Source organism: Lepisosteus platostomus, chromosome 17 (assembly GCF_059453375.1).
Source record: "Lepisosteus platostomus isolate fLepPlt1 chromosome 17, fLepPlt1.hap1, whole genome shotgun sequence".
Taxonomy (NCBI): Eukaryota; Metazoa; Chordata; class Actinopteri; order Semionotiformes; family Lepisosteidae; genus Lepisosteus; species Lepisosteus platostomus.
In genome coordinates this window covers 26,145,199-26,160,479 of record NC_142627.1, presented here as the reverse complement: position 1 = coordinate 26,160,479, position 15,281 = coordinate 26,145,199, and the positions used below count along the sequence as shown (strand labels likewise).

The window sequence follows — 15,281 nt, the reverse complement described above, 5'->3', positions numbered from 1 at the left end:
CTTCTCTGAAAATCAGATTCCTAAAAAAAATAGTTAAACTATACAATATATATTTCTTTTATGTTCATTTTTTTTCATTAAATGACAGAAAAAATAACTTTTACTGTTTAATCTGAATAATAAATAATAAACTTTTTCCATTATTATTATGATAAACAACAGTTAAAATGAAATAGATACAATCCTTGGGCATTTTAGATGATGAAGGGATTATGGCCCCATGTCCAGCACACCATGACCTCCATGTGCCATTTGCTCATCTTAGCAAAATGCAGGAAGGAATCCTGAGGAAAAAAATCAACTCTTCAATTTATCTCCAATGTGTTTGCTTCTGTATGGCCAACAATAATTGGATCTTTGCTCATCTTTGAAGGGGAGTTGGTCTGTGTTTCACAGCAGCAAGTGTCCATTGACTTCAAAATAGGAGGATGTTTACAAATCCATAAATTGAGGTTATAAATTATTTTGAACTATTAAATAGTCCCTTTATAATATTTCCTGTCCAGAAAGATTTAAATTATTCTAGTTCAGGTGAGTAGCTGCATCAGCAAGCGTGGTCTGCAAAGGAACAAGTAATAGGCTTATTCCCTGCTGGAAAGAGAAGAGAGAAAACACAACGTTTCGGCTGTGAAGTCTTCTTCAGGTGAAGCCTTCTTCACACCCGAAGAAGGCTCCATAGCCAAAACGTTGTGTTTTCTATCTTCTCTTTCCAGCTTGGGATAAGCCTATCACTTGTTCCGATAAAATATTCTAATCCATCAGTGTAGGATATGTCACAATGCAGCCTCATGCTTTTCCTTTCTTTTATATTGTATGTGTTGATACAACACCACAGGAACCCCAAACCTAAAAAATCGTATAAAAAAACCTTTGTTATTCTTATCCAGCATAAGGAAATTGTTCTGTTTTGGGGGCTCCCTGATAAGATTACCATCTGTATTATGTAATGCATCATGAGCATTCACTGTACCGTCAGAGTTATCTTTGAATGTATTTGTATTGTTAAATTAACAGTAAAATGACCTCATTCTCCAATATTCTACTGAAAGAGCAAAGAACCATTGCGGAGATACTACTGCTCACATTTTTGTAAAAAAAAAAAACCCTCATTAAATAAACGTATATTTTAAATTAATGAAGAACCAGTGCGGTTAAATTTAACATTAACGTTGATGTTGAACATTACATTGAACTTTATGAAAATATCTTTCGGAGTATTGTATTTCTCAGAAAACCAGTGGTAAACACCGGTGCTATAGTAGTTGTTGCTGTGATCAATGAAAATCAGTGTTACAGGAAATGTTTTCGACCGTACTGTATATGCTTTGTGCACATACTGTACTACCTCCACAGACCTCCGCTCTCTCCTCTTTTCTTTCTTTTCTCTACGGAATGTACCGACAATGCACACGCGAAGCCCTTCTCACAAATCTCAGTGGACACAGACGTTTTTGAAGCCACAGGAAAACAAATCTCTTCAGCACCGTCGCCCTCTCCCACTCTCCAGTCAGCTCCGACATCTGATCTGGAGAACATCTCAGAGATCAGACTACGGCAACAGAAAAAGCGGATCTCTCGGATGAATGCAAGACAACACCTAACAAGGATATTTAATCAAAACACCCCCTCTTGTTTATTTATTACTTGTCAACTTTCAAAATAGATGGCTTATGAAACAACAGACTGGGTGGAGAGGAAGACTAGATTTGCTCTACCTGAGGTTTATGAGTTCGTTTTACTGTTTTTTCACGATGAAAATGTGAGGCGTAGCTTTCCTCATTTTATCAAAGAGGAAAGCTCTGAAAACGTCTTAGATGGAAGATGAAAGTAACGTCGTTTTGAATTACACAGGATATAAAAACTTCGCAAAGATGCGGTCAATGGCATGAATGAACCATGCAAGTTATTTACTAACTTGTCGTGTGACTAACGAGAAAATGTTCAAAGCGGGAAACCTAATACTCTGGAGAAACAATCTTTATTTTTCCAGGTGATTTTTAAGGGAGGGGACCCAAAATCTTATTCATCTGTTTCACAGGTTCAAGGGTGTTCAAAAATTATGAATCAGAAAGCGTTGGAAGTAAGAAAAGGATGTTTTAATCATTGATCATTTTAATTTATGCCTGGTGAACGTCTTCGTCGTTTTAATTCCGATACATCATGAAATCGCTGTTCTATAGTCGCTTCTTCATTCTTCTGCCTTGGGTTTTGATTGTGATCATAATGATAGATATAGATACCAAGAGGACCTCAGTCAGGAGCCCCGCACAACTCTATTTCGCCAGGATAGGGAATGCCCAACGGGTGGAAAGGACACCTCGTGTCAAAAGAAACGGGTCTGAGTTGACGACTATATACGCCATCACCCCCACCTACAGCAGAGCTGTGCAGAAAGCGGAGCTGACCCGTTTAGCCAACACATTCCGCCAGGTTCCTCGTTTTCACTGGATTGTCGTGGAGGACTCAAGCGCACGCACAGAGCTGGTTTTGCGCTTTCTAGCCCGTTCAGGGGTACCTTATACCCACCTGCACATCCCGACCCCGAAGAGGTACAAGCGGGCGGGCTTGCCTCGGGCTACCGAGCAGAGGAATGCGGGGCTCGCCTGGCTGAGACTGCACCGCTCCCCCCGGGACTCGGGAGTTGTTTTCTTTGCGGATGATGACAACACTTACAGCCTGGAGCTTTTCGACGAGGTAGCAGAAGAAATACAATCCTCATTTAGCCTTTTTTACCCCCCTACCTTCCCCTCCCAGTGTTTTTATCTGTTAACCTCGTATAATTCCGCTCGCTTGGCTTCATTTTTTTTTCTTATGCCAGTCCAGGTATAATTTTGATTAATTTTAAGTGTACTGCAACAGGTTCAGTTTTTTTAATCATACAGATTTTTTTTCTTATATCAGGGATCGGGCGAAAAAAGTGAATTCGGTGAATAGTGACATGAATTCAGAATCAAATTTGACAAACTAGTGATACAGAGCTTTAATCAGTCTTTAATCAGTCTGATGATTAAACGGGTGATATGAAGACCACACGTTTACCCAGCCCACCTTACAAAACCAACATTCATTAGTAAAAATTATTAAACACGAATGTTTATAACTAAACTAATCGTTACAATTGTAGTAAATCCCAGGGAGATAATTCAATTTAACTAGATGCAAAAAAACTGACATATTGAAAATAATGTCTTTTATTTACCTATACTGGCACATTAATGGCTTTGTGAATAGTCTAATGCGTTTTATTTTTGTGTCGTAACACCGTCACCATCATAGTACTCATACGCTACATTTCGTTCTTTGTCATGTGAAGTATCGATCCCTAGTTGGTCCTATGTTATGAAATAATTAATACTGAAACATTGTTTTCCCTTATGAAACAGTCCTTCATACAATTAGGTTAGTGATCATGGCTTGTAAAAGGCACGTATTTATGATCTTATGTTTTATAAAATGTCAATATTTATTGTACTAATTTATCAGTTAAATGTCTATAAAGAGGTATTTGTATGTAAAACTGTATAGGTTAGAATTACTCCGATGTGTTTAAAATGCGTTTTATCACTTGGAAGACATCGTTTTACATTAAATGGAAATGTGTACATTTTATGGCCTTGATAGGTCACGCTAGGTGTAATGTTTTCTACGAGATTCGTTTTAAGTAATTTCCTGGATCAAAATGTATCATGAAACGTGCTGTAAAGTTCAGTCTCCTCCTTCTCCTTAGAGATGGTGGTATGCAGACCACAGTTTAAAGTGATCGCCTAATCTTAAAGGTCACGGCGAGCTGGAGTCCAGGGCGGGAATCGGGCGAGTCTGATCTCACACACACGCGTGCACCCGCGCAAGTCAGAGATGTCAGTTAAACTGAACGGCATGGCTTTTGAAGGAGGCAGGAATATCATGTGAACTAGGAAGGAAGTGAAAAATTCTATCAGGTAAATATCAACAAATAACCTTGTTGACATTTACTTAAAAATACAAAGAAAATGCTTTTTCTGAGATTTTTAAAATAATACTGTATTACAAAAAGATTTGAATACTTTGAATCAACAAACACCAGTGCCTGTGAGCACATTATTGTACCTGGATGACAGGATGTTTTGTAAAGCTGCATTTTAATAATAATAATTGCTTACACTTATATAGTTCCACTCCACTCCATTCAAACCACATTACAGGTAATGGGGACTCCCCTCCACCACCAATGTGCAGCATCCACCTGAATGATGCGACGGCAGCCATAGTGCGCCAGAACACTCACCGCACATCAGCTATCAGTGGGGAGGAGAGGGGGATTATTAGGAGGCCATGATTGGTAAGGGCTAATGGGAAATTTGGCCAGGACACCAGGGCTACACCCCTACTCTTTTTGAGAAACACCCTGGGATTTTTAATGACCACAGAGAGTCAGGACCTTGGTTTTACATCTCATCCGAAGAACGGTGCCTGTTTTTACAGTATAGTGTCCGCATCACTATACTGGGGCATTAGGACCCACATGGACCACAGGGTGAGCTTCCCCTGCTGGCCCCATTAACACCTCTTCCAGCAATAACCTTGGTTTTTCCCAGGAGGTCTCTCATCCAGGTACTGACCAGGCTCACACCTGCTTAGCTTCATTGGGCTGCCAGTTGTGAGTTGCAGGGTGACATGGCTTAGATTTTTACACACACTACTCCTTCTCCATTGTACGTTTTGGACAATCAGTCTGTATAAACCTATGCACATTTTGCACATATTTTATTGTTTTTACAGTGACTATGATCAGCACATTTTGCACACACCTATGTATTCATTGTCTTTTGTTTTATAAGTATTCTGATGTCTGTTTTGCTTGTCTTGGGCTGGACTGCTTTAACACATCAATTTCCCTACGGGATTAATAAAGTATTATCTATCTATCTTCTAAGAAATATACAAAAATATATTCTTAGACACTTTAAATACCTAATTGAAAGTAAGATGTTGTATAATACAGTTCAGGTTTAAAGAACAGAGTAAAAGGAATAATACTGGAATAGAGATAATATTTAACTCTTTTAGATTATAACATTATCACCTTTTTATAATCATAAAGCAGCCAGGGGCACTTTTTACAGAAGCAAGTTAACCTACCAGTATGTCTTTAGACTGGGGAGGAAACTGGAGCTCCTGGAGGAAACCCACATGAACATGGGGAGAACATACAAACTCCACACAGACAGCACTTTTTAAATTTGAGTATTAAAGACTTTTTTTATGTTATCTGCAGTAATTGTTATTGATTGGTTCTTGGAAAGAGTATTTTAACTGAGAAAATTTTCTTTTAAATGGACAAGTACAGATTTATACAACAGGCTATTTAGGTAATGGAATCTGAAGGATTTTTCAAATGGGTGCAACATTAGTCTTCCACTTGGATTTAAACCTACAATCTTGGAAATATGGAATAATTTCTGTTCTACTCTAATCCAAACTACTGCTTATCACTTGCAAAATCATAAAAAGAAAAAATGTAACTCATTTTACCTCTTTTTTTTTTAGAAGATATTAGCATCACATTTTTATAATCATAATGAAATAATTTACCTTCTGTTTCTGGTGCCAGATGAGAACAACACGCATGGTATCGGTTTGGCCGGTTGGTCTTGTCGGTGGGCGGCGGTATGAGCGCCCCCTAGTGGATAAAGGAAGAGTGGTGGGCTGGTATACAGGCTGGAGGGCAGACCGACCATTCGCAATCGATATGGCAGGTAAGTCAGAACTAGCAGGGCTGCAAATAGAGCTGGTACCTCAAACAGAACTAACGCACTAAAACTGCATTCTTTGGGTTATGAGAAATAATCTGAACCTAATGACATGCAGAAAAAATAACAAAGATAATTAATTATAATTGTTCATTGCCAATACTGCTAATAATAATAATTATTCAGAGATGGGAATTATTAGGAGGCCATGATTGGTAAAGGCCAATGGGAAATTTGGCTAGGACACTGGGGTAAAACCCCTACTTTTTTCAAGAAACACCTTGGATTTTAATGATCACAGAGAATCAGGACCTTGGTTTTACATCTCATTTGAAGGACAGTTTTTTACTGTATAGTTTCCCCATCAACATACTGGGGTATTATGAGTGCCCCCTACTGGTCCCACTGACACCACATCCAGCTTTCCCAGGAGTCTCCCATGCAGGGAGCTGGCTAGGTTCACACCTGCTGAGCTCAAGTGGGCTGTCAGTTGTGAGTTTCAGGCTGTTATGGTTGCTGTCGTATCGCTGCTTAAATGCTAATCATTTAAAATTATTGATGGTGTGTTCAATTTAAAAAGACTGGTAAATTTGCTGTATGACAGTTACAGCATTTATTATGTTTATCAATAATCAAGTATATTTTCTATATTAAATAAGAAAGTCTTACAAAAACTTGCATTTTCATGATGATACTAAATGACAGCCCACAGAATTATATGAAGATCTGGGTGACTGAATTAGGGATGACAACACCATTGTAGGTGTGGGACAGATTTTTCGCATTAAGTCAAATTATTCCGTTTCTGTCTATATAACACTTATAAAATGCTTGAAAACAACAAAATTGTCTTTTAATCACAAAAAAGACTTTAGTAATATGGCCCAGAACTTGTACACTTTTTAATTCTAAGAAATTGTGGTTCATATAGTATCACATTTTAAAGGGTGCAAAATTAAAGTACATGTAGATGGTAGTTTTGTTGAAAACCTAAGTGATGGGGTGGCCCTTGAACAAAAGTAAATGGTGTACTTAGAGACCTGTGCAATTGGTGCCTCTTCCCACCGCCTTATTTTTGTTAGAGTGGTTTGTAGAACATTTTTGCCTCCTTTTAAAGCATTTTTTAAAACAAGGTTTAATTGTTCAGTCCACCTGTCCAAACAATGCTTGTCTGTCTTCAACTAAAATAACTTTAAGAATTAATTTAGCTAAATTTTGCAGTTTAGTTGCCATTACTGCCACATTCAAGATGGAATGAAATAAGAAAACTCTTCAATTAGCTTTATCCTGTATTTACAAAGTAAACAAACACTCTGCTCTAAAAATACATTTTTCTTGTTTCAGCTCTGCAAATTCAGTCACTAGTTGTTTTATATCCAGTTTTCCAGCTCCTGCACCACTGTTGAACTCTGAATTCTGAGAACAAAGGCTGTAAACTAGCTACAGAAAACTGTTAAAATGCTACATATTTCTATAAAAAAGTTTAGAAAGCTGTGCTTGTGATTATTTTCATAATCTTCAGCAGTTCCTCAGGAGTAAAATCCAGAATCAGAACAAGTTCCCTCACCCTGTGCTGCCTCTTCCTTCTGTTAATTTCCTATCTCCTCTCTCTGTCAGTATCATTTTTTGTTCTTTGTGTTAAATGTTTAGTCTTTATTATGTTTAAGTAGAATAGAAGATTATTTTTGGTCCTCTTTGTCTCACAGCTGACCTACAGCTACCTAAACAGCTCATTTTATGATTTAAGTCATAACAATATTACCAAATGTATCCTGATAATTAAATAACAAATGCACCATTAATGGATATTATTGCTTACATGAAAACCAACTATAAGAAATAAAGCCCATAATTATGCAGCCCAGTATACTGTAGCTAAGGTTTAAAACACTTAAAGATATTCACGTTCTGGATTTATAAGTCTGAAAGACATTAACGTGATATCTCTGCTCAGTGTCAGTAACACTGGTGGCAGAGTGACGAAGCACATGGATTTGTAAGCATATTTCATGTATTAGTAAATTCTCCAAAATGTATAGTAATGAATTATAATTTATATTCTCCCTGTACACACACACAAATTGAAATAATGATATCTTTGTTATTTTATTTGTATTTTTAAAATAACATATTTTGTATGTCGGGGTAGGACAGTGGGACAGTGGTCAGCACTGGGGCCCCGGTTTCAGTTGTGGACCTGCTGTGCAGTCTATGTGGAGTGTGCATGTTCTCTCTGAGTTTTTGTGTTCCCTTGGGGTGCTCTAGGTTTCTCCTACAATTCGAAGACATACTGCTAGTTTAATTAAATTCTGGGAAAATTAGTTAGAGTGAGTGTGTGTCTGTGCGCCCAGTGATGGACTGCTATCCCATGTTTAAAAAATTGATAAAAGAAGTTGTCCCTTTTAAACCGAAACTTAATTTTTTTCTCTTTTAGTTTGGCTTCCTTTGGCTCCCATTTAGCTTGGCAACTATATGAACTAGCCAGATATGTAGTAGCTCTACAAATCAGTAGAGATATTGCAGATAAGTCTCATCAGTCAGTAACTAGGTTTGCAAAAGAATGAAGACGATCTCTTCTCACTGAAGTAATCTTTTAAAGCACAAGGCTGAGGTAATGTAATATCTCACAATAATGTATTGAGTTTCCCTTTAGTGAACAAAGGTGGAGATTGTGTTAAAAATTAAAGGAAAAAAGTTTCCTTCATGTAGTTCATATTAAGGTGTAATACAAAGTAGAAGAAGACCTTCACACCTGAAGAAGGCTTCACGGCCAAAACGTTGTGTTTTCTTTCTTCTTCTTTTTTTTCGTCTTCCCTGTGTTGCATCTTAGACTGACTTTAGCCTAACAGAGAAGATGGAAAAAATCCATTAAATGCATCGGTTTTGCTATGAATATCAAGGTGTCTAACTTGGTTTTGCAAATCACATTTAGGTATATATATATACAAAAATATTCCCACTATTAGAAAAAAACATAGCGAGTTTAGGTCTTGCAACAGCAGACTTTGTTTTTACTAGTTCATGTCAGTCTTCTGACAAGAAAAAATAATCCACAACATATTTTAAGACTCTAGGATCTATGAAACTTCAAGTCTTCGCAGTTATAGTGTCAGTAATTGCATCTTGACAGGAGAATCTTCCCTCGTGCCTCTTTCTTTTACTTCTCCTGCACAGCATGGCACCTCCAGCAAAAGCCCATCGGCTGCAGACTTTCACACATCACAGTAGTTTCCCAGCTGCTGCTGTTTGAAGTTCAAAGATAGTTTGAAGTGTATTAATTGTGAAGTAATTATTGTGTCTTCCTGTTTCACGTTTTGTAGGATAAAATAACATTAAAATTTAGTTTAGAAACAAAAATAGAAATAAAAAAACCCTTATTATTTATGATTTTTTTTTGATTGAAAGAAACTTAAATTATTTGATTGATCTAAATTTTAAAAATGGGTTTTATGTCTGTAAATTAAGTGGATTTTGCATGGCATTTTCTTTCTGACATTACTTCAGTGGGCTGATAATTTAATGGTGCAGCACAGTGTTTGACAGCCTAAGGATAACTATTCTCATTAGTTACAGTATATCAAGCTGTTTTGTTATCAGTTGTGTAGGAAGCACAATGATATTCATTCCACACTGAAACCTGTTCTCCTCTCATTGTCAAGAAGTGTACAGTACTTGAAGCAGGGAATGAAGAGCTTTTTAAGACAGTCATGAAAGCCTTTACTAAGCAGGGTTCTGAGCCTTTAAATTTTGTTCTTTAAATCGAAATCTTATTGCACATATACAGGACAGTCTCTGACAGAGGATGGTATTGTGTATTAGAACCCCTGCATTTTTAATCTATCTACAATCTAATGTACATTGCTGAGTTTTCATTGATATTGCAGCTGTAACACGGACAGAGGTTCCTTATAACAACATCAGCAATGACTTAAGTGTTTTATTATGTTTCTTTATGTGAAAGGTTCATGGAATACTGTTTCAATCATAAGACCATACAGTATGAATTCTGGAGCAATGGTGAGCCACTTGGAGCTTCATGAATCCTGACCAAAAAGTTTTTTTCTTTAAGGTTTTGCTGTGAGTCTTCGGATTATCCTGGCTAACCCTAAAGCTGTGTTCAAGCGTCGTGGATCCCAGCCAGGAATGCAGGAGTCTGATTTCCTAAAACAGATCACACAAGTGCAAGACCTTGAACCAAAAGCACAAAACTGCACTAGGGTAAGCAATGCATTGTTGTTAAAATACACGAATCCTCAATAGCCATAATGGGAAACACAACTCATGATGTGACAGTGGTAGTTAGGTGGCTGTGAAGTTAAAGTGTTAAGACTGATGGAGGTGCAGTATTCAACAAAGAAATATTTCTTCCAGCACTTATGAAAAAAGTTAGTTTTTTTCAGTCAGTGCAAATACCATGTTCAGTCTTTAGGAGTGACCACACTGTGGCACAAATGTAAACAGAACAACAGGGCAAGTGGAGAAAAGAAATTAAGACTACCCTATTACTGCTAGAGACCCTTTTAGCCAATGTCCCCCTGGAATTTCCTCCTCTTAAACATTTTGTTATATCTCTGCAGCAGAACATGGCAGAAGCCTGGTTCAGGTCTTAAATTGAAGCTAACCCCCTTGGCTTTGAGTGTGAACAAATTTCTTTTATTTCATAATATGTCCACTCAGCCAATAAACATATGGAAAAAAAACCCAATAAACAGCAGGTGGAAAGTTTGTTTTGGTCTTCAGAGGTCACAATTTTCAATTCTAGGCCTGTCAGGTAGCTTTGTAGTCTTGTCCTAGGTGTCTACTAGCTTGGATAAAAATTTGGGACAAATTGATCAATTTGAAAAAATTCTACATAATGTTTTGTGAAGACTGGACCTGGAATGAAATTTCTCACATATACAGTAATAAATAAATCATAAAAAATATTGAAAGCAGTAACAATAGAAACCATTGCAATTGCTATAAAAACCTTTAGACACTACTAGAGAACCTTTTTCTGCTGTTAGGCATTGAAAAAAAACCTCAGAATTGCATTCTGGTGTGAAAAAAAGAACCACCAATAAGAAACTGATTGATTACCCCTTCTGAGTCAATGATAGACAGCTAGAAAGCAAGTGGCATGTAGCCTGAGGCTTCTAGAGGAAGTCTTACCCCCTAAGGGTTCTGAATGGCTTAAAATACAATGAATGACTGGTTTTTACCAATCAGATCACCTTATTTCTGGCGGTCCCATTTCAAATATCTGTTCCAAAGACAATAACGTTCAGTTTCCTCCAGGTCTAGAGGTGGGTTAGTCTAGCCTTTTGTGGATATATATTGTGCTTCAGAATATGGTAAAAAACATGGGATGGATGGATATATATATATATTTTTGCTGGTTTTTGCTTTTGTGGTCTTGTTTTGCTGGCATATTGATTACCTTATCAATGCACTTTGGAATTTTGGAAGTGCATCATCAGATAAAAAGTGTTGTTTTAAAGCTCCAGTTGTCCTTTTTTCGATTGATAGGTTTTGTGGTTTTGTTGGTAAAAAAACGATTAAATATGAGGCAGGACTCAAAAGTAAATATTGATTTACACCGTGGTTGCTTGCGACTACGCCACGCACTGGCTTTGTTTGATTAAATTAACTTTTTTTTCAGTTCTGAAAACGGTTCTGTGAAGCCCTAGTTGAACCTTTTTCGATTGATAAAAGGTTGTGTGGTTTTGGTGATGTAAAACGAAGAAGTGAGATGCTCCTTTTAAGTCACTTTTTACTTAGCGACCATGATCCGCATTAAGAGGCTTGAGGTGCTGTTTACAAACTAGTGCTTATAAAATACTCATGCTGTGGGTTTGTATGATCCTGTTCGATTTAAAAGGACCCTTATTTTAGCACCGTAAAAGAGGCAGAAAAATGCCCGTTTTTGACTTGGTCTCACCCCCCAGCCTTCGTTTTCTTGCTTTCAAAACACAAATTAAAAAAGAAATTTAGTAGTGCTACAGTACCAAAACAAAAACTGGATTTGTTTTACTATTGGTACTGTACATTATTGTAATTAAGGGACAGAAAAATGTCTTTAGCAGCAATATATTTTATTTTTTAAGGAAAGGAAGACAAAGATGGGTCTTTTTATCTTTTTCTACATTTGGAACAATCTATGGAAATCTGCCTTTTATTGATTCACCTGTGTAAGTCAGATGCCGCCTACAAAACAGTCTGTGTGAGCTATAGTTACCTTTTCACTTAAACTGACATATTGTAGCGCAACTTCCCAGACCTCTGAGTGTTGCCACTGATTCCAGCTCTAGTGGTGAAGACTTGTATGTTTTAAACATTACTATGACTTAAGGTTTTGGTCAAGTAAATGTCTTAGTACTAACAGACATTGCTAACTGTTGGTAAATTTTAATAATTCAGTATTTCACAGTACATATTGTCCATGATCATAATTTCCACACCATGATCTTACATTGTGCAGTGATTTTTGTTCTATGAACTAAAACAAGTCAAGTGGTCTTTGCAGAACCAGGATTGAGAAGGCCTTAATGGAGGTGTTCATAGCTACCTCAGGCTCTATCACAAATTACTGGAAATTATGTGGCTACTGTAACTTAAAAGAGTGATGCGTTTTCCTTAATAAAGCAATTTATTTTTGCTGACTTCTTTATTCTACCTACATTTTTTTTCTAAAGTAACATTCTGTAATTGACTAAAAATTGTCATCTATACAGTGCATTGTTGCTGATACTGGGTTCAAATAAGATCAAGCTGTAATAGTCAGAGGAGAGAACTGGGGTGGAAGCTTTAGCTACTAATAACTTTACACTAACAAAATGATTCATAGTTCTTTTAAAGAACCATGGCAGTTTAAATGCTTTAGGTTTCTTCTTGTTACATTCACATATGGGCTTTACTTTCCTGTACAGTTAAATTGTACAGGGGAATTTATAATTATTGGAAATTAATATTAGTGCTATTAAAACATCTTATTAACAAGTGGAAACCCATTTAGCAAATTCCATATGTTCGTTTAAGCCTTAGGTATGAAGCACATATAGATACCGTCTTCTTCGTACTGAACAGTATGTCATAAACTGGCACACAAAAGACAAGGTCAGTGTAGGGACAAGTCAGAACCATTAAGAACAGTTAGCTGTATTTAAAAGAAGAATTCTGAAGGATGTTTATTGTTTGAGAAAAATCATCACCGATGATCAATTAAGTGTTTTTTTTATTGAAATGGAGCTGTAACCCAGATACTGCATTATTACATTAAAAACATAGAGCCATGGGTTAACTACTATGTACAATTTTTTTTTAAAACAGCTAACACTGCTGTGTTGTTCCTTTCTTCTGCCCAGGTCCTGGTTTGGCACACTCGGACCGAAAAAGTGAACCTAGGGAATGAGCCAAAACACCGCCAAGACACAGTTCAGATTGAGGTGTAACAAGGACTGCAAGAGCCACATGGGGCTGGTTGGAAAATAAAGCAAATATCAGAGTTAACCTACTGAGCTTTCTTCAACCTTTCTCCATGAAACAGACACCAGCTCTCATGTGATGGACCTTTATCCCTCATCAACAGAATACTGCAGATAACACACATACTTCTGTTTTTTTCCTGCATGCGGTCTGATTCCTCTTCTGAGCTCTCTTCCGATAAATGGACCATTTCAGTCCTGGTGACATTCTAATTTCAGGAGGCAAGTTAAAAGTAATTTGAAGTGCCCATTTAAGAGAAAATTTTACTTTACCTTCTGGATTTTGAAAATATGAGATACCCACAACTTATTATTATTCTCAAATTTATTTATGTGTAATTCATTGAACATATTAAATTGTACGCAGCAGGTCTGTGGAGCAGAATTATCTTTATTCTGAAGAATCCTCTTTTAAAAACAAGAAAGCAAACAGGGAAACCCATTACAATAAATCAGGCAATAGACAAAATTATCACATAATTCTCATGGATATTTACGGTTTTAATATACAGAAATAACATCTTAACTGTACTAGGCACCATAAAATGTAAACACAATATAGAAATAAACCTGGAGAACAGATTTGTTTTCTCAAATTATTGCGAAGCAGAGTGACCCTGTCTATATTCAAACAAACTCTGCAAAAGTATATATATAAAATGTTTGCTTGCATGGTTTGTGGATTTTTTTTGCCATATTTGACATTTACTGTAAATGCTGACATCTGAAAGTCATAGCCTTTCCAGTTGTATTTTACAGAACTGCAGTCTTGGGTCATCCAGGTTTATACATCTGTTTCCTTACTGTGCTTCTCTGTAATGCACACAATAAACATCACAGTAAAACGTATTTCAACTGAGGAGATGGTCTGTGGAACAAAATAACCTTTACTGATCAGCAGATATTCCTATTAATGGTAACATACAGTACATTTGCTTATACAATATCTTCTACAGGGTTATTCGGTCATGGAAGGTATACAGATATGAGGGAAGGTAAGAGGAGAGGTGGGATTCACAAACATGATAGCCATATCTCTTTGCCATTTAAATACTATTACTCACTATTGATTTGGTAATGATACATTAGATATAACTGGTCCAGCAGCTTCTTGCTGATATGCTTTAAGAAAACATATTTTGCAAATAAGACGGACAAGCTGCCAGTCTGTACGCTTAACACTCCAGTCACTCAATCAGTACACACGACGGGACTGAGTGGATATTCTCCAGAGTACTAATGGTTTGAAACAAGAAAATACGTGTCAGTACATGGGTAAAACAAAGCGTCTGTGTCGCTAGAGCAGGGCTGTCGAGCTGCTCTGGGTGCTAGCTCCCTCGCTCACTTCCACAGCTGTGTGCTGAGGGTCTGGCCTGTGGAGCTCCCCGTCCAGCTCCCCATGGTGTTCGCAGGCTGGCCAAAGCCCATCGCTCCACTGGGGCCATTCAGGTTCATTCCTGCCATCTGTTGATTCATCTGACAAAGAGCAAAAACGACAGCAGTACAGAAACTTCTTTCAACACTGATTATCAAGACTTATTAAGTATATTATCACACTTTTTGTCCTTCATATGCACAACAAACCTGAAAAGAACTCATCAGAAAAAAATAATCAGAAATCTATAAAACTTTGGCAGGAGATGCATATTAAAACATTGCTGCAAGTATGAAATCAGCTAATACAAGCACCTATGTCCAGCTCTTCAGTACACTCAGCCTATCCATCTCTGAATGAGCCATCAGACTGATCAAAAATGACAAGCTGCGAATCACAGCTATTACCCGAAGCAAGGCTTTGAAAGCTCTTTTCAGCTGTGTAATTGTGTCTGTGCTTGAAACTCACTCTGCTAGAGCAATATCCAGATTTACAGATTTCTGGACAAGTAAAATGAGACTTTTTTTCTGAAAGCTTATTCTTCTGGACAATTATAATTCTACTTAGAAACAGTATCTTAAAATAATCTCACTATCTGAATTGCTTAACAATATACAATGTATAGAATAACAGCCAAAATGGTAGATGTTGTTATTTTAGAAAAACATAACACTTGAATAGAACTAACTAAACCCTTCTTAATTTTATTATCTT

The 15,281-nt window shown here is 37.0% G+C and overlaps 2 protein-coding genes across 5 annotated transcripts in view; one reads left to right on the top strand and one right to left on the bottom strand.

The window, feature by feature from the left end:
• Window positions 1–1,327: 1,327 nt before the first annotated feature.
• Window positions 1,328–13,215, top strand: b3gat2 (beta-1,3-glucuronyltransferase 2 (glucuronosyltransferase S)). 2 transcript variants are annotated; one of them, XM_088610518.1, is made up of 5 exons: window positions 1,328–2,694; window positions 5,591–5,735; window positions 9,799–9,947; window positions 11,816–11,899; window positions 13,073–13,215. In XM_088610518.1, exons 1-4 carry the CDS (start codon window positions 2,161–2,163, stop codon window positions 11,888–11,890), a joined length of 903 nt encoding a protein of 300 aa, XP_088466644.1. In that variant the 5' UTR covers window positions 1,328–2,160; the 3' UTR covers window positions 11,891–11,899; window positions 13,073–13,215. The 2 variants fall into 2 exon arrangements, with proteins under 2 accessions (XP_088466644.1, XP_088466643.1); XM_088610517.1 differs by lacking the exon at window positions 11,816–11,899 and having other exon boundaries at window positions 1,336–2,694.
• Window positions 13,216–13,563: 348 nt separating this feature from the next.
• Window positions 13,564–15,281, bottom strand: part of smap1 (small ArfGAP 1) — a 96,117-nt gene continuing 94,399 nt past the window's right edge. For all 3 annotated transcript variants that reach the window (XM_088610514.1, XM_088610516.1, XM_088610515.1), the window contains one exon: window positions 13,564–14,668. In XM_088610514.1, the coding sequence (XP_088466640.1) occupies window positions 14,534–14,668 (135 nt within the window). In that variant the 3' untranslated portion in view covers window positions 13,564–14,533. The remainder of the gene's footprint in view (window positions 14,669–15,281) is intronic.

Bases quoted from the DNA above. Each gene is read 5' to 3' on its own strand.
- b3gat2 (XM_088610517.1), top strand. From the start codon at position 2,161: ATGAAATCGCTGTTCTATAGTCGCTTCTTCATTCTTCTGCCTTGGGTT. The intron at 2,695-5,590 runs GTAGCAGAAGAA...TTCTGGTGCCAG, and splicing joins GCCTGGAGCTTTTCGACGAG to ATGAGAACAACACGCATGGT. The intron at 5,736-9,798 runs GTAAGTCAGAAC...TTTTTCTTTAAG, and splicing joins ATTCGCAATCGATATGGCAG to GTTTTGCTGTGAGTCTTCGG.